Here is a 23,327-nt window from a genome sequence, read left to right as displayed (position 1 = left end):
CACCACAAATGACATTCATGTCCTGTCAGGTTTTTTTTCTTCTACTTATTCTTTCAGATATACATTTATGAGCCTATACAATAGTGAAAAGGAAGGGGAATATGTAAACTGTGTATATAAATTTGCCACTGTGGTATAATAGAAGTATTGCATGTGATCGATGCACTCAGCTACTTAAGCAAAAAGCAAAATAGCCTCTGAAAGTGAAAGTTCTCAGCTTTCTTTCTTGGTGTTTGACAATGACGAAGACTACACTAACTTCACTGCAAGTTAGACATGACAGCTGGCGGCAGAGGGAGGGTCAACATAATGATGGAGGCACCGGAAAGAAGCCTCAGCTTCAACTTTTCATCTGAGGAGCTGGACTCCTCTGTCCTCTCCTCCACCATGTCCATCGACAGGCTCTTCCCCGCTCTCCTGGAGTGCTTTGGGATAATTTTGTGCGGATACATCGCAGGGAGGGCAAACATTATCACCTCCACCCAGGCCAAAGGATTGGGGAGTTTTGTTTCCAAGTTTGCTCTCCCAGCACTGCTGTTCAAGAACATGGTGCTGCTGGACTTTGGTAATGTCATCTGGCCATTTCTCTGGAGCATCCTCATCGCCAAAGTGTGCGTGTTCTTCCTCGTCTGCATCCTCACATTGATAGTAGCCAGCCCCGTCAGTCGCTACAGTAAGGCTGGGCTCTTCTCAACTTTTGCTACCCAAAGCAATGATTTTGCTTTGGGTAGCACATTTTAATCCTAGCAAACACAAAGCTTGTCATTCAGAGCTGTGAGTGTAAACATGCTGTCCCATTATTTATGCAGAGATAGAATTATCCATAATTTTATTATTTGTTAGCAAATTTGATATAACCACTTCTGAGCCCTATATCCTTTAGAAATACTAAGAGCAGAGAAACGAGTTGGAGAAGCGGTGAAGGGTGAAGGCAACACTGGTGCCTGTGATAACCACACAAGGACACACAAGCATTTCAGATTAAACCCGATCTTCTGCTTCTGCTCAGAAATAGAATCAAGCTATTGCAGTCATAGGAGTTATGATCACCTGTTCATGATGCAGGCACACTCACATTTCTTTATTTTACTACAAACTACTCTATAACATTTTGTAGGTATCCAGCTTGGTTTTGTTTTAAACCTTTTACACATTTCTTCATCTTTTTTTTTCTTTTTTTTTTTTGGCTTTATCTTCATCCACAGTTGAAGCCCTGTACCAGAGTACATATCCAGAGTACCTCCAGTATATCTACCTGGTGGCCCCTGTGTCCCTGATGTTTCTAAATCCCATCGGCTTTGCCCTCTGTGAGATCCAGAAGTGGAAGGATCAGGGGAACCATCAACAGAGCAAAGTAGTGATTGTGGGAGTTGTAGTTTTACAGGTCATAAAGAACCCCATAGTATTTATGGTTGTAATCGGCATCATCGCCCACTTTGTGCTGCACCAAACCGTTCCCGTCTTCATGGCTCAGTTTGTGGATGGCTTGGCTAACTCTTTTGGGGGAGCAGCTCTGTTCTACCTGGGCCTGTCCATGGTGGGCCAGTTGGGGAAATTAACCAAATCTACCGTGGTGACACTGATATTACTTACTACAGCAAAACTGTGAGTGAAAAAAAAGGTGACTTTCATTTGATTTTTGATTGATGATTTTTTTTTTTTAGATGAGTCAGACCTTTCTCTGACCAAAAGCTGTTATCAAATAGATGACATATTAAGTAGTCTCAGGCACAGCATGCTAGTCAGTGCATGTAAAGTTTGTATAGTTACACTGCATTTCACATCAGTGTTAAATAAAGCCTCAGGTAATGGTACATGACTTGATTTGGCTTTCAGGTTACTAATGCCCCTGATTTGTAAGGACATGGTGGATCTGTTGGACAAACGCAACACCAGCGATTTGAACCACTCCAGCCTCTCTGATTACGCCTTTCTTTATGGAGTGTTTCCCACTGCACTGAGTGTGGCCATCTATGCCGTTTACTATAACGCAGAGCTAGAAGTTGTGAGTTCTTTACAGCTACCTGCCAACATACCATCTACCTTATGCTTTCTCTCTGTAACTCACTGTGCATGCTTTCTTTGTTCTGATTCCTGACAGGTAACTGCTGGGATGGTGATCAGCACTTTCCTCTCAGCTCCAATAATGTATGTTTCTGCCTGGTTACTCACGATCCGTTGGACGGATCCTCAACGTTTAATGAATTCACTGCAGAACGTCAGTTTCAACATGAGCATCTTTGTCTATTAGTAAACCTTTAAAAGAACTTGAAACTCATTTCTGCACTGACATAATATTTGCAGTGATGAAACATAACTTTTTTTTTTTGCTTTAACTGTTCACCTACAGTGTTTACTTTTTTGAGTCATGTGTTTCATAGTTCTAAATAATTTCCCATTTACATTCCTCAGGAAAGGAAAAACAACCAGCTAACATGCTAAAGTCTTTGTGGTTAAAATAGTGCATTGTTTGCAAACCATGTTTTCTCTCACAGGTGTGGACTATTGCCGTCATGTTTAAGTAAGAAATTCAAAAGGCTGCCTCACTTGTTTACAGTTAACCTTTTCTTTGCACAGGTAAGCATGGTATTGCATTCATGAAAAACTAATAGCACCATTAATGTCGAATATGTCTAATGATTAAGTAAATTATATCTATATGAAGGAACTCACCTTTAGGCATTCAATGACTAAGTGCCTGCATTTGTTATGTTGTGCTCTGTAGATTCTGACTTGCATTGGGATGATCTTGTGGAACTTTGTAGTGAAGGAAAGTAACTTCATTGGTCAGGTCCTGACTTTCACCTTATTATGTACCTCACTCTACAGCACTTTTATATGGCCAGGTACGCACACTACCATCTACCCACAGTAAACCTACATTGAACTAATTCATGTTGGTTCATACTGGTGAGATATATCTGTAGTGGGACTACAAATTTTGAAATTGATGCTTTGCTGTTTTAAGGTTTGATAGCACTCTCACTTGTGCTCTTGAAGTCTGAGGATCTGAAAGTTTCACCGGGCATGTTGGTCATTGCGGGCTGGGGGTAAGAGGAATGTGTGTAACACGCAGACACTAAAGCAGTTACGCCAGAATGTAATGCTAAAAAAAAAAAAGAATGGTTCTTTTAAATACAAGGGGGAGCAAGCGAGTCAGATACCAAGGGCACAAAGATGAAGCCGGTCTGATCAGAAACGAGTTTATTCCCAGGCCAGCGAGCACCAATAAAACAACAATGCTTAAAAGACATCCACAATAAAATGTTATCTATATTCTAAAATCCCCATGGAGACTAAATAAAAACCAATTCTAAAACCCATAAAAATACAATTTTATACATGCACTAAAATCCCCTGATGCAATGTCCCACAACCCTGGATGCATGTTCATGATGGGTCCACCAGCAGGCCAGAAATCCCTTCACACCAGTGGGGTCCGGCCAGCCCCGTCTTAGGCCGGCGAGGAGGAGCCTCCTATCCCCCTCTTGTCCCCTCACTGGGCCCACCACATCCCAGCCTATCTTCCATTCCGGACCTGAATCCTCCATGCAATGCCACCATGGCTCCCCTCACATCAGGACCCTGCAAATACACGAATAGGGGCCAGAAAACTCGTACCGGAAGAGACCCTGGCTTATAGCCATGGCAACCCTTTCCCAACACGGCTGTATGAAATAAATGAAATAAAACCTGTATACTATTTGGATGTTTTCTTTCAGATAATCTGCACCACATTCGTAGTGGCCTTCAGCATATTCCTGGGAGGAGGCTCTCTTGTGTGTCTCAGCAGAGGAAGCTGGGCCCAAAATGTCCAAACTGAAGAGGTGAACTCATTTGACTCTCCAGAAGATCCTTTGATTGAAAATGAACCTGAAAACCAGACCCTGTTTGAGACTGCCCCCCACATGCTCAATGTGATAGTCATGGTCATAGTTCCACTATAAACAAGAAACGCTAGTATATGTAAACCAGTTCTGCAAGTAATGAGGAGAAACTGTTTGAACCGCTCAATAAAAGACTCCATTATTTGATTGAAACACAAGCATTCTAAATAAAGCACTTTCATTATTTTACAAAGAGTTGTTTATTTTATTGCCTCTTGAATTATAAACTAAGATAAAGGATGCTAACCACTTCCACATGCCTTCTCTTTATCAGCATTCCTTCTATGTCACTGTACATCACCACAGCTGCTACCTGACATGATCATCAGTGGAAATATGAGCGACACACCTCCCACACATGCAGGTATTACACTGATAAGAAACTCACATTAGATTTTATGTCATGAGACTGTTAAATGCATTAAATTCCACTAATTAAATACCAGACTTAAATTAGAGTACTGTATCATGTATCCCTCTGCTTTTTGGATTAAAATACTGTGCAAAAATGTTGAGACTTGAGGGAAATAATATACATGATAAGACAGTATATAAGGTATAGACAGCGATTGCACCGTTTCAACAAGGTTGCAAGCCAATATTTGGTATGACTCCCTTTATTCTTCAACACAGCTTGAACTCTCTTAGGAAAGCTTTCTCTTAATTTCTTTAAGCAATCCTCAGGAATAGTTCTCCAGACTTCTTGAAGCACATTCAAAGCTCTTCTTTGGATGTTGGCTGCTTTTTGTTCCTTTCTTTGTCAAGATGATCCCACACTGCTTCAATAATGTCGAAGTCCAAGCTCTGGGGAGGCCAATCCATGACTGACTGTGTCCCGTTTTTCTATCCAGTTGGGCTTTTGCTGTATTTTAGGATCATTGTCACTGGCAATGGCTTCAAAAATGAAGCTGTTGCCAATCGGATGCTATGCAGATTTTAATATATGGTGGATCAAAATCTGACTGTACTTTTCCACATTCGTAATTCAGTCAGTTTTTACAAGATCTCTCGTACCACTGACTGAAATGCAGCTCCAAACCCCATACCTCCAACATGTTTTACACATGGTTGTAGACTGTCACAGTTGTACCCCTCTATCTGTTGCATAATTTGACATACCTCAGCCTTTTCTCTGTGTTTCACTTCCTTCAGAATTACTACTTTGCCAAGTTGTCTTTTAAGCATAGACACAACTCTGGGTCATTCCTTCCATTTGGTGCCTTTTTTGTGTTTGACCGATTCATAGTAGAGTGTTAGGTCACAAAACATTTCTCTGAAAATGGCCAGGTACAGGGACTAAAAAATGAGTGGAAAAAGCAACTGATGTCCAAAGAAAAACTTTGAAAGACCTTCTGAAAGCCTGAAAAAAAGAGGCTTGAGACATTTTCACAGTAAAAGTCATAGTATATGTATAATATTGTATAGTATATACTATCACTGACCGGCATGCTTTTGTATTTTTCAAGGGTTTGTATTTTCTATTTGTGTTCTGCTGCTGCCCCCCTCAGGTCAGTGTGAGAGCAGGTGCGAGTCCACAGACTGCCTCCTTGTCCAAGTGGAGGAGCTCCAACAGGTTGCAGACAGACAAGTGGCCCGTCATGTGCTCATGTGTCTGCTTCTGATTGTCAGCCTGCTTGCTGTGAGTAAACAACCACCTTTCAGTTCTACAGTGACATGAAGTCAGCCTTCATCCGCCTGCATTATTATATTTAGTGCATCTCAAACCAAATCAGATACAAATGGCTGAGCTGTGTAATTTCCAACTCCTGTCACTGGAAGACTTTAAGAAACACATTCAGAGACCCCATTAGAAAAGTCATGTGTCTGGATCTGAATTTTATATATTTTTATTACTGTACAAAGAAATTTTAAAATAGTGTATTAGGAGCATGCAGATTTTTTTCAAAAAGATCTTACAAGAAAAAGATACTTGGAATTCCCCCAAATGAAAAAGATGAATTTATGAAAAAAAAAAAAAAAAATTCACATTTGTATAGAAAACACTTAAAAATGTCTTTTTCTTTTAATGAATGCCCACTCAGCTGGTTCTACAAGCTGGTTCAGTGAACAGCGTTAGCTACCATTTCTCGTTCAAAGGTCTTCTTACATCCTGTTTTCACAGAATTTGTCCAGCTGCGTGTGGCTGCTCTTTAACCACAATCCTGGTAGACTCTACTTGGAGCTGCTGTTCTTTTGTGCTGTGGTCAACTATGGACAGGTTTGTGTTAGAAATATCCTGTCACATATACATGAGTGTATACTCACACCCACAGCACTAAAGTCATGCTTATCTTTTCCTGTTGACAGGGGCTTCTCTCCTTTGCTCTTTTTGGGCTGGACAAACATTTGATTTTACTGCCGTTTAAGAAGAGGTAAATGGCTTTTATATGAAACTGCCAAATTGCAGTCTGTCCATTCTCCTCTGAAACTCTGAGGAGGAGTTTTTACACAGTGTTTTTACATTATATTACGGTGTCCACTGATTTAACTTTGTTCTGTGTTTAGATTATACAGTCTGTGGTATGTAAAACAAGAAGAGCGGCCACAGAGTGATTTACCTGAGGAGATCAGGATGACCTGCACCCAGTTCACCAAATACTAAAAGCAGCAGTGTTTTCATGACATCATTAAAAAGAAAAGGTGAGAGCACATTGTCTTACTGACCACTGCTCTGGTTAAAGACTGATGATAAACATGGCATTTATAGTGTCTTTCTGTTCTAATGGACACTCAAAGCACACAAAAAGCCACATTCACCCAATTATACAAGTGCTTGTTAAAAATTCCTAAGCACTTTGTGATGCACACACAGTGGGTTCAGGGTCTTGCCCAAGGGTACCTTTACGCGCAGGGATTGAATCACCGCTCTTCTGATTGGTGATCAGCTTGTGCTACCTCCTGTTAATGTCTTGGCAAACCTTTGCTGGTGCTCGGTGACTCACAAACCACAATATCATCAAAACAAAATAATTTCTCATTCTGTAATTTTTCTGTGTGTGGGGTCTGTCTGCTCCTCTGTTTCTTGTGGCTTCTTTTACAGACAACTATCCTTTGGGTGATTTCTTCTTTTGACTTTCAGGTGTGGAAAGAAGACTATGGTGGACTGTTTTCTTGGCTGTGAACTTGTTGAGTGGCTTCTGCAGGTTGGTTTAGCTCAGGACCGTGGCGAGGCAGTACTCTACGGGACGCGATTACAACAGGGTGGCGTGCTCCAGCACATCAAGCAGGAATACAGCTTCCAAGATAGTCCGCTATATTATCGCTTCATGGCATAAGATGCTTGCGTCACAGAAAAAGGTGAACAGATTCTCCTTACCACGCATGCATCAAGTCATTTAACCTAAAGCAAATCCCTGTTATTGTAAGGTAAGGTGGGCACATCCTGAAATGGATGGATGTTTACAACAGAGACTTGGAAGTCAAAGTGTGTCAGTGTATACTATATGTGTCACACTGGATAAAAGGGGAATTCTAAATTTCAAGGAATGAACCTTTCAAAAGTTGAATGTTTTTGTTTTCACACCATAGATTTGATTTGACTTTATGTTTCATGCCATTCTGTGAGTGATGACGCACAGAGGTGTATGTCCAAAACGTCACTTCCTCTCAAGGTAACAAAAATATATAAGGCACATTTTCTGTGGCAAAATTTTGTTTTATTAAACCAAATTTTAATAAAAATGCATGCAATTCATTTTTAAAAACAAAAAAAATGCATCATCACACTTTGGCTGTATATTTATAACGTGTTTAAAATCAAAAGTTTATTACAAAAGATTTCATTCTTGCATTATGTAATGCATTTGTTATGGAAGAGCCAAAATTTTAATGTCATGGGATTTAAGAACGTTACACTCTCTTCAACTTTCTAAGCAATAGTTTTGAACAGTATCCTGTTGTTTTACAGGTTTATTGTACAAGCCTTTTTGTACTTGATTCAAACGTAAAAAGCAGAATGCCCTCTGCTAGTGTCAAAATGTGGAACTACGTTGTGGTTCTGGCCTCATTTTTGGCTGTAAACAGACAGCTCCCTCTGAACAGAACTTGAAAACAAGTTCACCAGAAAATCGGGGCTCTCAACACCATGTAAAAGATGTTCCTCCATCTCTTTTATCATCTCCTTCTCCAGCTGCCTCATACCTTCTGTGATCTTCTTTCCTCTGTCCTACAGAGAAAGGAAAAAAACCCAAGTTGCAAACGTTCAGGAAAAAGGGCCATAAAAGACAAAATAATAATAATAATAATTTTACATAAATCGCAGGCTTGAATTGAATTAAACTGTAAAACCTTGTGGGACTGAATGATGGCAGCCACCAGTTCATGTTTGACAAACAACTCGTGCTTGCGGTCAGGCTTGCTCTGGAAGCGGGGTTTCTTCTTCACAGGGTCATCTGGGCCGTAACTCGGGGAAGACGTCTCCTTTAACGGATGAAGATTTTTCACGAAAATGAACGGTTTGAATACAGACCTGTTGTTACAAAAGAAGAACCCAGCAGATCATCAGTAAAAATGCACTGAAAGAGTGCTTTAAGTGCTAAAATAAGATTAAGTACTATACCTTTCAGGATCTGGAGTTGCTGTAAAATAGTGAACCCCTGGCAGATCAGGGTCCGTGGGTATCACAGACACCATACTTCCTGTGGTCATAAACATGCCCTCCATGTTGATGCCACTATCTTTATCCCTCAGGATATCCATCATTGCCTCCGCCGTGATATGACCTTCAGTAAATAAAATCACACCAGTGGTGCAGATTATGTAACCTTTGTCCTCCTGTGACCCCAATTTTCCTGAGTGTGTTCATTGACTAACCGTTGCTCTTTTCCAGCAACTTCTTCCCCTCACAGTAACGGCTCCCAGAGGCTTCTATTCTGGCTGTAGTCATAAAGGAGTAGACCGTGGCAAAGTTGAACTCGGTCTTCCCATCCCACCAGCCCTTACTTTGGGCATACGCCCTCATTTCAGGATGCTCCTTGTCTATCTTAGTGGTGATGCCATACTGGTTTGAGATGTTGCGATAGCCACCTGTAGAAGAGGAAAACATGAGCAGCCACTAAATTTAAACCATACACATTTTAACACAATCCAAACAGCATAATTTTTTATTAGAGCAATATCTAATAGCATTTATTCTCATTTAGTAAATCTATTTTACACTAACTTCCCTTTACTGAGGTTAAAAAAAAAAAAAAAAAAAACATCCTTTAAATGTTAGAAAGTATTCTGAATAGGACAGCCAGCGCTCTCTGGTGGTCAAAAGGTGTAAGTACATCTAGGTTTTGGTCTAGTTAAATCTCAAAACACACCTCTTTCTTTTCAGACATACTGAAATTAAAAGCTGAAACTTTGCCCTTTAATGTAGCAACCACTATTTTATTCCATGTAAATAAAATGTGTGTAATTTTTGTATTTTTTCAAATGCCACGTTTAGACTAATATATCTAACCTACTTAAATTGTCAGTGTAAGTATTCAGCTAATGTGGATTTTGTTATGAGGCTCACCTCTTGAGGCCTGTAAAATTTGCAGACTGCAGAGTAGTGAGCGATTCAGTCCTTTTGTGCTTTTTATAACTTTTAATACCCATAAGTGTGCACACACTGAGCATATTTCATCTGACCTTCTGAATTTAACAGCTCCCATACATTATTCTTTTTACTACTACTTATCACAAACATTATATAAAAGTTACTGGTCTATTTAGGATGTCTACTTTCCCAGAGTATTCCCTGAATTGGCCAAAGAAGTGTTATGTACAGGGTGAACCTTTTCTTTCCAATTACCTTCGACTCTTTCTGCTGCCCAGTACTTTCCTGATGTTTCCAGGAGCCATGCTTCCTTCCTGTCTGAGATGAGGAAGCTGTTGTGGTAGGTGAAGCTACATTCATCCTCCATGCACGATCCTCCCTGACTGTACTTCTCCAGCAGCTCGGTGATAACGGTCACTGCTTTCTCAGCTGTATCAGCTCTCTCAAGTCCAAGCCTGTGAAATTGACAAACAAAATTTTAAATAGAAACCATGCCATTAAATTTTCTTTTGCACATCAGGATACATTAAGCTAAGTATATAGACGGAGCTTTAAAAAGCAGACAATTTCTATACAGGCGGGTTTACCTGACGAGATCCATGCCGAGGAGAGCCTCCTCGCCATCTGTGCTCTGCCGGCCCCACACTGCTTCATTTCCAATGCACACTTGATGCTCATTTGCACCCATCTCTGCCCCCCACAGCCATGCTGGTCTGCTCAATACAACTGCATAAGTGTGGGCGACCTGCTCAATCTCTATATATGTGCACTTTTCACAAAAGGAAGAACACACAAGGGCAAAAGGTATTAATGGTTATCAGCTGGGACGCTCACCAAGGAGTAGCACTGTGGTAGACTGAAGGTTGGAGGGCAATGGTATGGTCTCTTTATTACCTACCTCAACCTTCTCCCCTGCACCATAGTCTGTGGCAGGAAAATACACAACCTCCTGGACTTCATCGCAAGGCCTGTCAGAGTTTTTCCCAAAAATGATGCGCTGTCCCTCGGTGGATGGGGGCAGAGCCACAAAGGTGTCACACGAAGATGGGCGCATATTAATCCCAAACTATCTAAAAGAAAGGTGTTAGTTATCCAAAACAGCTTTCACTGGTGCTCAGATTTAGCACATGTAGTAAACCGTAAACACACAAAGTCACTTGTAAGCCCTGTAATGTTAATATACTGATGGCGTATATCGCTGAATAGCACATAAGCAGACTTACCCAGCGGTGTTACCATCAGTTTCTATTCTCTTGCGTTTCTTTCGTCTGTCAAAGTTCACAATCGCGGAAACAGTGCAGTCACGTGACCGAGATGAAGTCAGTTTCGTTTTCGTAGTTAAAAGAATTCCGCATAACTGTTGTCAGTTTTATTCTTATGTACGTTTCACTTCACTTTATCAAAAGAGATAAAAACATAAGAAACTAGTTTTCCAGTTTCTCAAGGGGATTAAAAAAGTTAACACACACACAGAGTTATTGTGTTTAGGCCTTTGAGAATAAAAAGGTTTTAAGTTTTCTTTTGAATTCAGACACTTTTCTTATTGAACTCAGGTCAGCAGGCACATGTTCCAAAAATCAGGAGCACAGATCTGCACCTGATGACCCGAGAAGTCTACTTGGATTATAAGCACTGAACTAGTCATTGGTCCTAATGTACTGGGTGGCCAAACCATTGAGAGTTTTATGAACCTACAAAGGGGTTTTTTAAATTAATTATTAATTAATCATTAATTAGTAATTTAAATAGTATTTTCACATTCCGGTGTAAGGACTATGACTGCTGCTTTCTGGAGCAAGATGAAATCATTCTTCTAAAAAACAACAACAACAAAAACAACATTGTAGTAATGTAACTTGCTTGATATGAACGCATGGACCAAAGGCAGTTTCAGATAACAATGTAACTTTTGATGTATTTTTCTAGCGACAGAAATAAGTTCTAGTGACCTTACTAATATGATTAGCAAATTTGAGGTCACTGACAAATACGTCCAATTTCAAAGAATAGTACGAAACCCATAATGTATTTTTTATTTGTGTTTTTATACACATAAAGCTGCACACGCACAACTGCAGAGCTGCCTTTATTTCAGTCTCCATCTTTACAACTGACAGTGATTTACATTTTCTGTGGCTGCAGTTTAGTCAACACTCTGTCACGTGATTTTTGCCAGCCCACAGACCAATCAAGCTGCGTGCCTGAATACGTCACGTGACACCAATACAAAACCATCTTCGTAACAGCGGTCTTGTTTACATGCCAAGGAAGCTACGCTACTACCTGCGTTAGCAAAACGTTTTTCACTCAGCAAACGCTATTGGCTCGCCACCATGGGGAAGTCGTTTGCTAATTTTATGTGTAAGAAGGATTTTCATCCTGCATCGAAGTCAAATATCAAAAAGGTAACTGCTTGATAACTGTTGACGCTGCTGAAACTACTGAACGCAAGCTTAGCTTCCTAGCTACTGCTACTAGCCTAGCTCGCTACGTCTCAAAAGCTTACACTATGCCGACTGCCTTATGAGCTGACTGCTAATTGTTGGCTTCAGTGAGTAATTTTATTTAGTCTGTTTTATGTGAACCATAAGGTTGGATAAACCAACAAAGTTAGCTGGTAGAGATGTTTTATAAAACTGGGAAGAGTGAGTGCTTTAGCTTCCCTGCGATCTTTAGCGACAGAGTGAACATTAATACTCTGAACTTTTTAATATAGCTTACAGTCACATGCTGCTCATTTGAAGTCTGGCCAGATGTGACCATTTATTTACTTTTATGTTGTTTCTTTTCATATTTGCTTACTGTTGGGTGTGCTTTTGATTACTTGATTCAATGTGAGTGTTTGAAAGTTATAGTGTTGGCATCCATAGTGTATAGGGTGGGTTTGATTGTGCACCTCTGATGCAGTAGTTTAACAGCCAAAATGGTTACTTTGAGATACTAAAGATACTATCACAGAGGGCAGATTGGTATTTAGTGTTTATTCTTTTTTTTGTAAGTCTTTAAAGCAATCAAAATTGTTGCTGATCCAACTTCTTTAAGCTAACTAACCATTTCGTGATATTAAAAAAATCGTCTTTAGTTTAATATGGATTGAAGGGTTGGTAGTAGGTATATGTATATGATTTGCTTTTAAAACTATCAATTCAATTCTGTTTTATTTATACAGCGCCACATCACAACAGTGGCCTCAAGGCACTTTGTACTGTAAGGTACAGACCCTATAGTATTCCAAAAAAAACGCCAACAATCATATGACCCCCAAGAGTAACCACATTGGTAACAGTGTGAAGCAAAAACTCCCTTTAAACAGGAAGAAATCTCCAGTAGAAGCAGGCTCAGAGAGGCTGCCGTGACCGGTTGGAGGTGAAGGGAAATTTTATTTTTGCTGCTGTAACTTTTCACTGTCCACTTTCTGCTGTGACACAACAGATTTCCCACGAGTAGGACTAATAAAGGCTTATCTTATGTCTCTCTTTTGGTCCAAAGTTTGGACATTTATAATTGTTGTAAAATGTAATCATCAATATATCAAATACTGAAAAATTTCTTGAAAATTCCTGAAACTTTCACTAACTGTTCTTACCACAAAGAGGGGAAAGTAAATCAGGATCTGTATTTTGAGATAGATACATCAGAAACATCTGATATTTGGCTACTTAAAATTTAAAAAAACAAATAAATAAATAAAGCAGTTCTGTAAAGTATCAAATTTGAGTACATACAAAAACAGTGATTCACATTGCAAAGGACAGCTGGTGATGAGTTTTAAATGGTATATAGTTGTATTTCACAATAATAAAAAAAAATAAAACAAATATAATACTTTTTTAAATGAAAGTCTTTGTCACAAAAATTAAGAAGACATGAGAAAAAATGTGACAAGTTGTACCACTAAATAAAAATATCAGCAAATAGTCTAATCCAAATAGAACAGCATTCTGGAGTTTCCAGATCGCCCACAATGACTTTTCTCTTTCTTTCTTTCTTTTGTAGGTATGGATAGCAGAACAGAAGCTGACCTTCGAGAAGAAGAAGCAAGAAGACCTAATGCAGGCATATCTGAAAGAGCAAGACACTTACAACAACAGGTTAGATAAATACCCAGGAAGATACCTGAAAGAACACGTACAACGCGCGTTTTTGTACGCTTATAATTGAATATTGAATATTTTACTCAGTAAATTGAAAACTTTTCTTTTGCAAGAACAAAATCTACAGTAGACATTGTCTTGCAACATCCTCCAACGTCTTATTTGTAAATGTTGATAAATGCTGTTTAAATAATAATTGCTTTTTTACCTAAAGGTTGTTGATGGGTGATGATCGTGTTAAAAATGGCCTTAATTTCATGTATGAGGCTCCACCCGGAGCATCCAAAGGTAGGTGGTATTTTATAAAACAACTGTAATGTGTAATAAAGATCTCAATTCTGAAAATGTGGTTCTTAAGAAAAAAACATTCCCTGTGATTTAAATGCTTGTTCCTTTTTATTTTCTCCTCATAACTCTTCTGTCCTGAAGAGGAGAAGAAAGAGGTAAAGTAAAATTTTACTGTAATCATTGTTTCAGACCAGGTGTGGTGAAATTTAAGTGAACACAAATGTGTTGTGGTCTGTAACTCACAGACCTAAATTAGAAATAATTATTTAAAAAAACCTCATAGTTAAACATCATAAACTGTGTTTTCAGGGGAAAAAACATCTTATAAATGCATTGCAAACTATATGTTCCTGGTGACCCTAAAAACTACAAATATAAACTAATGCTTTTACCTTTATATTCAGTTACTTGTATGTGCATGATGGTTTGACAGCAAACAGCTTATGTAGGTTCTGCATTTTAACCTTATTTCTTCATTGGAGTTTTCGTACATTGGTTTATATTCATTTATAATAAGAAAAGTTACTAAAATTTGTAATGAAAGACTTCTGACATTCAGGAGGGGGAGGAAGAGTACAAATTTGAGTGGCAGAAAGGAGCTCCTAGAGAGAAGTAAGTGGTTGATTTTCATACACAATGAAGTTTTCTGCAATGCTGCCAGAATTTGCATTACTTTTTAAATTGTATCTTTTTAGGTATGCAAAGGATGACATGAATATTAGAGATCAGCCCTTTGGAATCCAGGTGGGTAATGAGTTCTGTGTATTTAAATTTATATTGCATAAATAATCCCCCAGCCTGGCAGTTAATGTGTAAAGCTGCTTTCACACATAAACTTGGGAGAATTTCAGGAGCGTCAGGTCAGGATGTTTTCCACCAGTTGCCCTTTCTCACATGTAGCGCACAGCAGGAAATGGTCTGCTTTAGACACGTTTGCACTACTGGAAATAAACCATGTGGTTTAGGTGAAGAAGCTGCATGGGTAGAGCGTGCAGGAGGTAGGACATAGGACAACCACTTTTCACATGTGCCTGTGTCGGATAAGTCCTTGAAAAGTTCAGGGCTGCAGTTTATGTGTGGAAAATGGCTTAAGAGTCATGTTAAGCAAATGACAAAAGAAACCGTTAATGTTCCCTCTCTGTAGCTTATGACTAGAGAGTCAGCTGTAGACGGTTAATTGTTTTTGTTTTTTAGAGGATCAGAAGCTAAAGAGAAAATGGCAAACACTGTCTTATGTAATGCTCTGTGAATTATAGTGTATCTTTCTTTTAATTAAAGGGTTGCGTGTGCCTCCAGTGTTCGGTCAATTCTAATTTCTGTTATTGCTACCTTTCCAAGGTGCGCAACGTGAGATGCATCAAATGTCACAAATGGGGCCACGTGAACACAGACAGAGAGTGTCCTCTGTTCGGACTGTCGGGTATCAATGCCAGCTCTATGGCCTCAGAGGATGGCGCAGGTAAATACGTTTTTGGTTTTGTGTTTTTTTGTTTGTTTTTTTTTACATTTTAAATGAGAAATGTTGTGTTAACGCTGCTTTGACATCTATATAAAGACACCACTATCATTGTTGGGTACAGATTTTTATTTTATGACAGAATCATCAGTAATGAGTTTAGCTGTAGTGCACATATACAGAATCTTTTTGCAGTGGAAAAACTAGAATAATTGTTACTACAAAAGAATAAAGCGCCAGAAAATATGCGAGCACTGGGAAGCTTTGTCTGTCACACGTTTCGCAGCAGGTACACCTACTGTATCGTCCCTCTCTGGCTTCTGCTGGAGCTCCCGGCCTTGAGCTGATTCTGACTTGTGCAATCAGCCAGTTGAGTAGTAAAGTAATAATGTTTACCCTGGGAGAGTCCAGTCACTGGTGTTGATGGTGGAGTGCTGTAATGGTCCCCCTCCTGTGCCGGGAGAAAAAATGTAATTATTGTGTATTCTGATTCCCTTAACTGCTGCTTTGGCAGAGAATGATATTGTATGATTTGCTCAGCCGGAAGTGGAGTGAGTTGATTTGATGTCCCATTCTGTTAACAAAGCCGCCTCTGAAATTCCCACTGTGGAGATAGTGGATGGTATGGCTCTGACATCAATGGGACTCTGAGGCTGTGATTTGTGCCAACAGGTCCGTCGATGCACCCCTCGGAGTTAATGGCGGAGATGCGAAACAGTGGGTTTGCTCTGAAAAAATCTGTCCTTGGTAGGAATTCAACTGTTTGCGATCCATTGCAGGTAATTGTGTCTCACACTGTCATCTCCGTGCACACAGGACAATATACGAACACACACGTACTGTAAACTATACCCTTGAACGGGAGAGAGAATAACTAACTACAGATGCGGTTTGTCTTTTTACCGAATAGATTTGTAGAAAAGTGTAAAATAAAAAGTCAGATAAGTAGATTCAATAAAGAAGTGTTGTCACTGTCAAAGCTGATCAATATAGATTTGTTGTCAGGGCTTATATTTATTCGTAAATTGTAATGTTATGTGTGCTTTGTGATATTCCAGGATTATGTGGCCAGTGAGGAAGAGGAAGACCCCGAAGTGGAATTCCTGAAATCTTTAACAACCAAGCAAAAACAGAAACTCCTCAGGTGAAAACCCTGCACACATGATCGCTTTTATTTCATTAACATTTAAATGAAATGTGAATATTAAGACAAAATTTAAAGCATGGTCTGATATGTTGTGGTGTCTATAGCTATTGTATTGTCCAGTTTTCTTATTATGTTTATATTACATTTATTTCTTTTGTGTCTTGTGTCTTTATGCATTGTATTTTTTTTTTCTTTTCAATAATGCAATCACTACATTTTCCATTTCGGGTGAAGTGTTTAACTTCCAATCTCTGCAAACTTTGTGGCTAATCAGAATTTATTATGCACAGATTAAATGTCCGCTGTGTCGCTGAAGAATTTTAATTGAATGCTTGTTTTCCTTTATTTTTTGTTTTGCAGAAAACTGGATCGGCTAGAAAAGCAGAAGGCAAAGAAAAAGAAGAGCAAAAAACAGAAGAAGAAGAGCAAAAGAAAACACAAGAAAAAGCATGAAAGCAGCGACAGCTCGAGTGACTCCTCCAGTGGCAGCAGCAGTGATGATAGTGGCTCAGATTCAGACAGTCATAGCAAGTCCAAGAGCCAGAAGAGAAAGAAGAACAAGAAAAAAGATTCCTGTCGGGATAACAGCTCTGAGAGCGAGCGACAAGTCAAGAGTCAGAGAAAGGCCTCTTCTCACAGGAGCAGGTCACCGAGCCCTCGCACTGGACAGAAGCAGACTAAAGAGGAGTCTGGAGATTATAGACAAACAAGGATAGAGAGGGGAAGGAGCAGGAGTCAGAATCGCAGCCCCAAGAACGCGATCACGCTGGAAGGAGGTCAAGAGAGAAAGAGGTACAACAGCAGGGACAGGCAGAGACCTGGCAGCTCCAAGTCTGGCTTGGACAGAAGTAGAAGCCACGAGAGAGGCAGGGAGGACGAAGGTAAAGACAGACGTCACAGTAGAGATGGTGAGAGGAACAGAAGTAGCACAGAAGGAAGGAAAGGCAGAACAGCAGATGGGAGGAGCAGAAGCAGAGAAAGGAGAAGAGAAAGGGAGGGCAGAGGAAGAAGCCGGAGTAAGAGTAGGGAGAGAAGAGACAGAAGTGGGGACAGAGCGAATAGAAGACACTGACCTCCTTTTTTTTTTTTTTAAGCTTGTTTTTCCTGCATATAGAACCAGAGGAAAAAGGAAAATCTCATGCATGTCTCTTGCACTATCTGTTAAGTAGTGATTTTTGTTATGCATGTAGAGTCCCTTTATTTAAATAGAAGAAATTGTGCGTGGATCTCAGTTTCTTCCAGCAGAGGGAAGCAGTCAACAGAAAATATCTAGATGCATGTCAGTGCACACTGATGCTGTTTTGTACTGTATGAAAGGGTCTAAATGAATTGGTTACCATTGAAAGTAATTTGCATCTGATCCATTGATGGGAAAATGCTGGACTCCTTTTCAGGTCACTTCCAAAAAAAATAATAAAAAAATTAATCTGATGCAATTTTTAAATCTTACTTTTATGATTGTGTTTGTGAAATTGTTTAGATTTTTTTTTTTTTTTTGTTAAAAGCAGGACTGTTAATTTTTTGATTAAATCTTTAAATCTATGAGTTCATGGAGTTATTTATCGCGATGTTTCAGTTTAATGTCAAATTTCATGAAAGTGAAGACGTGGACTGATGAGCCGTCAGTGTTTATACCCGTGTGTTTTCTTTATGCTCTGGACACCTCATAGAGATTTCATACACTTTTTTTTAATCCACAAATTATTATTATTATTATTATTTTATTTTATTTTTTAGTAATGGGCACAAAAATTTAAGACCAGTTTCCCCGAATTTTAATGGCCTTTAAAGTGCGTTATCCCTGAATCTCTGTAAAACGCTCGATGGGCTTTTTCCGGGCGTTAAATAAAAATAGACAAAGAATAATTTATGTACAAATAGCCAGCGAGCATAGTAACACCCCGTTATAAGGCATGCAGTAGATGTGTATTAATTTGATTGTAATGTATTAAGGCAGTTACAATTACAGTTATTTCATTGGCTACTTTTACGTGAGACATTTACATTTACATTAAATATAACCTGTAGAGTTTTAATGAATTTTTGTAGCGATTTTTCTTTGACATTTAGACTTAAAAATTGCAGATTTTGCAAATTGTTTTGATGTCGATAAAAAAAAATTCACACATTTTGCCTCCCCCCCCAAAAAATAATAATAATATTGTGGAGAAAAAAAAACAGTTGCTGAACGTGTCGACAAAATATTAAATTTCAGCGTTATTATTTAGGCTGTTTATATATTTTTTTGATTAAATTCAGATTGGAAATGTAGTAATTTGATAGTTTTCACTTTCTGCCTGTTTCCTTGAAGCCGCTGCTACACAAAAGGAAATGAAAATAATTTCCCTCCTATTGCCTTCTGGTCAATTTAACATCCTCTTTAAAAAGAAAAGGGGAAAAAAAAGAGGGTGTCTGGATGAGATGCTTTTCCGTGACGTATTCCTAGTCCTGGATTCATGCTGTAATTATTCCCCGGCCTTTTCTTTGAGAGTCGGACGCTGCACTGGGTAAGCACAAAGAAGTCAGAGAGCATCCTTGAACCCTTTCAGTACGGGGCCACTGATATTCAAATAACATGCAGCCACCGTTTGACTGCGCCGTGCAAAGAGCATTTTAAAATTCAACATTTGCATGTGACTCTTTGCCCCCCGTCTTTTTCTGAAGTTTAAAAAACTGTTCCCATAACGTGTTTCTGGCAAAGAGAAAGAAGCCACATCCTTATTCTCGGTCCATCGATTGGTATGCAAATGAAAGCAGTTAATTTGGACAATTAGAATAAATATTCGGGGACCTTTGTCAGCGAACCCCCTTGGAAACCCCTCGATAAAGTGAAACCGAACAAAAGATGTCTCGGAGATTAATTAGATATTTGATAAGACACGAATCCCTAATCGCAAATACAAGACACATGGGGCTGCGATGTGCTCCAAGTCATAATTAATACCATTTAACAAGATTTTCATTTGGGCATGAAATGTCTTTTCCGGGGCATTAAACATTGATTTATTCCATAGAGGAAATAGTTAAAGTCGACGTATTGTAGGTGATTTTAAGAAGAAAAAAAGCCTGTGATGAGCTGTCACACTTTATAAAATTAAAAAATTTAAAAATTATATTTTTAGATTTAAACCTAATAAATAAACAAAAAAAATATATAAACTCTACATCACACACTTACAGCCTTTTTTAAGATGTTTTAATTACGATAAAATGAAAGCCTTATACGTGTGACTTTATACAGGTAAACATTTATATATAGATAAATTTTTTTAGCAAAGAAATAAAATGGTTAACCAAAGTTTAAAAAGCCGTTTACATACATATCCACAAAGTGCGTCGAAAGTAAACTCCCTGATTTCCAGGATACCAACACGAATAAAACAATCATAGCCTAACATTTACATGAAAATAACACATAGTTTAGTCGTCAATATACAAGGTGTAACTCACATTGTCCAACCAAAGTTCAACAGGTTTCGCGCATTAGCAAACATCCATTTCATTTTCAAGCTGTCTCCCTCAAATTTTCCGAAGGCCTACAGTAAATCACTCTTTTTTTTTTCCTTTCTTTTTTTTAAAGATGAATTTACGAATGAAATACTCGTCACGCCTGTGGAGAATATATATTTTTTTAGATTTTGCTATCGCTTCTGGAAACATTTTCCCCTTTATTGTCCGTCAGATAAGACCCGTTTTCATTGCTGTGCAGTTTTTTATTATTATTATTATTTGTGTGTTTTTGTTTTTTGTTTTAATCTGGATTGATTTTTGGGAAATGCCTCAGGGCTCGTCGTGAGGAGACGGATCCTTAACAGTAATTCTGGGGTTCACCCCTTCCAAAATAAGTTCTGGGGACTCGGACCTCGGGGTCTCCAGGTTACTGGTGTCGGTGTCACTGTCGCTCCCCTTTTTGCCTCCTCCACCTGCCGTGTGAGTTTTGATGTGCTTGCTCAAATGGTCACTCCGCATAAAGCGCTTGTTACAAACCGGGCAAGCAAACCTTTTCTCGCCGGTGTGGGTGCGCAGATGTCTCTGGAGCTCGTCGGACCGAGTGAACCTTTTGCCACAGAAAAGCCAGTTGCAGACAAAAGGCCGCTCGCCGGTGTGCCATCTCAAATGCGCTTTGAGGTGAGACGTCTTTCCGTACACTTTACCGCAGCCGGGAATGTGGCAGCTGTGGAGTCCCTTTCTCCGCAGGCTGGCCCGGCGGGTCCAAGCCGCTCAGCCTCCTGGCAGTTCGGGCAGTCGCATGTTGCTCTGCCAGAGTACCTCCTGGACGACCTCGAGGAGCTACTTATTCCTGAACTGCCCCCTGAAATCATGGCGTTGGCGGCAGAAGCGTCTGTGTAAGAGGGGATGACTGTTTTGAAACCGTCCTGCGTTAACAGGTGCTGGCTGGTGGACAGTAGGTGAGACGCTGAGGGGCTGATTCCAGTGGAGCTAAACGCCGAGTGGGTCAGCGAGGAGAAGTCCGGGTTGTAGCCACTGAGCTGGGAGTGGATAGCCTGCGGGGTGCCGGAGTGCAGAGAGGTCTGAAGGGTGCTCGCGGGGTTCTGGACATCGAGCCACGACCCGGGATTTGTGTGAACGTCCCACCACGAGGACGCACCATTGGTAACGTCACCGGAGATGGTTGAGTGGAACCCCGACTTGTACCACGACTCATAGGGGTGCGCCATCCCCACGCGCGGGTACAGAGTCTCTGCTGATGTGTGGACTTTGGAGATAAAAGCTGACTGTCCAGATTCCTGGGTTGTGACGCTGGCGGAGTTGGAAAACAGACCGCTGTACTCTGTGGAAAACGCAGACGAGGTCGGGGAGGTGGAGGCTAAGCAAAAGGCGCTGTTGCTCGTGCCACTGGTCTGTGTTAGTCCTGTCGAAGCGCGGCTCGTCGCTACCGTGAAACCGGGCAGACTGGATCCTAAGTTGCAGCTGGAGGAGGATCTTTTCCACGGGTGAAATCCACCTTTCGAGAAAGCGCTGGAGTCAGGTAAAGTTGTAAGAGGACTGGTGTTGCCAATTTTGTTACAAGTTGCAGCCAGCATCGCTAGAGGTGTAGTTCCAAACCGTGGTTCTTCCTGGGTGGGAAAAAAAGAAACACACAAACACACACGCACACACAGACACACACACACATGGGCTTAGAACAGAGAATAACAAACGAGAAAATGAGGAAAAATCATTTCGCTTGGCTTGGAGAGCACTCAGCATACATGACTAAAATTAATTAAATACGACAAAATTTCATAACTTTACTCAAACGTCTTTGGAAGCGAATAAACCCGAGATTTTCTTCTTAAACGTGTGTCTGTGTACAGAGTGTGTAACATGTAAGCCAAGCAAGGTAAGAAATAAAAGTGTTCATCGAGTTTCTAAACATATTAAGAAAATCTTTAAACGACTGCAAAGTTTCATCTCCATGTTTTATACGTTTTGTCCAAGATTAAAAGTTTTAATTGTAGTAGTAATAATTTAAAAAGCAACCGAGAAAATGATCAATTCTAGCCGTGGAAAACACGCGTGTTTTGAAAAGCAACAAACACATCCCGCCGCACAGCAAAGTAAGCGGCGACAACTTTACGCGCAACTTCTGTGCTTGGACACAAAGTCAGACTCACCCCAAGTATAGACGTAGCCATATCCAGGGTCTGTGCTGTGATGAGAGGGTTCGCGATTTCAGTGCTGTATGGCTCCAATTTGTGTCAGATTTACCGTGTTGACTCAGGTCACACGGTTTCTCTCTTGGCTCGCAGCTCCCAACACTACCTAGTTGTAGCGAGCGTGTTCTTTGAAGTACAGCTGGCGAAGACGCGCAGCCAATCTGATAGCTGCATTCATGGCCGGGGTTTCAAGTCGGCCAATGAGAGAGCCGACCACAGACAGAAACACCAAAAACCCCGCCGTCAATCATCTGTTTGTGCAGCCTCCGGCCAGACTGTCATACAAGACACGATTTGGTGTTTTTTCTTTTTTTAAATGCATACAGTTATTTTTATGTATTCTCACACGAAGGCTCAATGTCTCCTTTCATTGCAGAATTGAGTTTTTTAACACGTCAGTTCTCCAAGAGGTAAGCGTTTCACTAATTCTCTAAGGCGTTTGTAGATTGCGGCTTCTAAGGTGCAGCTCCAGGTTTTCCCTTCTGATTTTTTTTAAATATTCAGATCATGCGCAACACGTCATTGAGAAATTGTTGATTTAAGCGCAGACTGTATGCTTGTGAAAGATAACTCGGGGATGGTTTTATCAGAGCGGTCTGCATCAAGTGCAAGCGCAAGTGCAAGCTACTGCGTGTTAGGCACGGTGGGGAACGACTGGGGTTTTAAAGTGGTCGTGTTTATATTGGGAAATCAGAGACGGATTAAAGTTTAGCCAAGAAGTCCAGAAACAGGCCTGACAGCGCAGACCTCCACTTCTCCGAGCGCAGTTAGATCATTTATGAGCCTGCTGCATTCGAGTGACTTTATAGGTGAAGGAAAGCAGATTCATCCAAGACTCGCAATTAATCAATTAACTTACTTTTTTTCCAGCCAAAATCTCCACTTACTTGTGCCTATGCTCGTGTTTGCGCGCGCCAGTGGCACACGCGTACCTCCCTGCCCACTTGTTGGGGGGTGGAGGGACGCAGGTGAGGGGTTAATTAAAAATGACAGCTCACCTGATAAGTGAAAGCAGTAGATCTGTTTTAAAAGACAAGTATTTTATAGTCGAGGAGGGGGGAGAGAAGTTTCAGTATCCAGGAGATTCCTGCTGTAAGGCCGCCAGTCATCTCCATTAAACCGATTTATTAACGCGATGTCTTCATTGTAGCTGAGAAATTTATTTATTTTTAACACCAGCGCAATCCCACATTTAATTAAATTGCGGACAATGAAGAGGATGCCGCGTTTCGCCAGTTTCTTCTTCTTCTTTTTATTGTTATTATTCT

The 23,327-nt window shown here is 40.1% G+C and overlaps 4 protein-coding genes, 1 long non-coding RNA gene and 1 pseudogene across 6 annotated transcripts; 4 read left to right on the top strand and 2 right to left on the bottom strand.

Moving 5' to 3' along the window:
* Nucleotides 1-276: 276 nt before the first annotated feature.
* On the top strand, nt 277-741 carry LOC109197439 (integral membrane protein GPR155-like). The gene has a single exon (XM_019352437.1). It carries the CDS (start codon nt 277-279, stop codon nt 739-741), a length of 465 nt encoding a protein of 154 aa, XP_019207982.1.
* A 409-nt stretch (nt 742-1,150) lies between these two features.
* On the top strand, nt 1,151-6,546 carry LOC109197440 (integral membrane protein GPR155-like; annotated as a pseudogene).
* Nucleotides 2,517-3,058, top strand: LOC109197636 (uncharacterized). The gene is made up of 3 exons (XR_002058734.2): nt 2,517-2,577; nt 2,726-2,846; nt 2,969-3,058. It is a non-coding gene; the product is annotated as an uncharacterized LOC109197636 (long non-coding RNA).
* Nucleotides 6,547-7,602: 1,056 nt separating the features above from the next.
* Nucleotides 7,603-10,732, bottom strand: scrn3 (secernin 3). 2 transcript variants are annotated; one of them, XM_005452912.3, is made up of 8 exons: nt 10,638-10,732; nt 10,313-10,480; nt 10,002-10,183; nt 9,670-9,869; nt 8,700-8,912; nt 8,446-8,608; nt 8,175-8,355; nt 7,603-8,052 (listed from the first exon to the last, which is right to left on the bottom strand). In XM_005452912.3, exons 2-8 carry the CDS (start codon nt 10,466-10,468, stop codon nt 7,891-7,893), a joined length of 1,257 nt encoding a protein of 418 aa, XP_005452969.1. In that variant the 5' UTR covers nt 10,469-10,480; nt 10,638-10,732; the 3' UTR covers nt 7,603-7,890. The 2 variants fall into 2 exon arrangements, with proteins under 2 accessions (XP_005452969.1, XP_003447357.1); XM_003447309.5 differs by having other exon boundaries at nt 10,313-10,484; nt 10,638-10,713.
* Nucleotides 10,733-11,633: 901 nt separating this feature from the next.
* cirsr (corepressor of RBPJ and splicing regulator) lies at nt 11,634-17,810 on the top strand. Its single transcript, XM_005452913.4, has 10 exons — nt 11,634-11,819; nt 13,411-13,505; nt 13,723-13,796; nt 13,938-13,951; nt 14,356-14,408; nt 14,492-14,540; nt 15,135-15,255; nt 15,925-16,031; nt 16,311-16,396; nt 16,760-17,810. Exons 1-10 carry the CDS (start codon nt 11,748-11,750, stop codon nt 17,469-17,471), a joined length of 1,383 nt encoding a protein of 460 aa, XP_005452970.1. The 5' UTR covers nt 11,634-11,747; the 3' UTR covers nt 17,472-17,810.
* sp9 (sp9 transcription factor) lies at nt 17,632-22,180 on the bottom strand. The gene is given in 3 exon segments (XM_003447374.5): nt 17,632-20,601; nt 20,604-21,477; nt 22,018-22,180. Coding segments are annotated over 3 exon segments (1,317 nt in total). The 5' UTR covers nt 22,039-22,180; the 3' UTR covers nt 17,632-20,179.
* Between the last annotated feature and the right edge of the window lie 1,147 nt (nt 22,181-23,327).

This window comes from Oreochromis niloticus, linkage group LG16 (genome assembly GCF_001858045.2).
Source record: "Oreochromis niloticus isolate F11D_XX linkage group LG16, O_niloticus_UMD_NMBU, whole genome shotgun sequence".
Lineage (NCBI taxonomy): Eukaryota > Metazoa > Chordata > Actinopteri > Cichliformes > Cichlidae > Oreochromis > Oreochromis niloticus.
The sequence above is the reverse complement of the archived record's forward strand: the minus strand, read 5'-3'. Positions and strand labels throughout refer to the sequence as shown.

Bases quoted from the DNA above. Each gene is read 5' to 3' on its own strand.
- LOC109197439 (XM_019352437.1), top strand. From the start codon at position 277: ATGACAGCTGGCGGCAGAGGGAGGGTCAACATAATGATGGAGGCACCG.
- scrn3 (XM_005452912.3), bottom strand. From the start codon at position 10,468: ATGCGCCCATCTTCGTGTGACACCTTTGTGGCTCTGCCCCCATCCACC. The intron at 8,913-9,669 runs GTAATTGGAAAG...CCTCTTCTACAG, and splicing joins GGCAGCAGAAAGAGTCGAAG to GTGGCTATCGCAACATCTCA. The intron at 8,609-8,699 runs GTTAGTCAATGA...TATTTACTGAAG, and splicing joins GTTGCTGGAAAAGAGCAACG to GTCATATCACGGCGGAGGCA.
- cirsr (XM_005452913.4), top strand. From the start codon at position 11,748: ATGGGGAAGTCGTTTGCTAATTTTATGTGTAAGAAGGATTTTCATCCT. The intron at 11,820-13,410 runs GTAACTGCTTGA...TTTCTTTTGTAG, and splicing joins CGAAGTCAAATATCAAAAAG to GTATGGATAGCAGAACAGAA. The intron at 14,541-15,134 runs GTGGGTAATGAG...TACCTTTCCAAG, and splicing joins ATCAGCCCTTTGGAATCCAG to GTGCGCAACGTGAGATGCAT.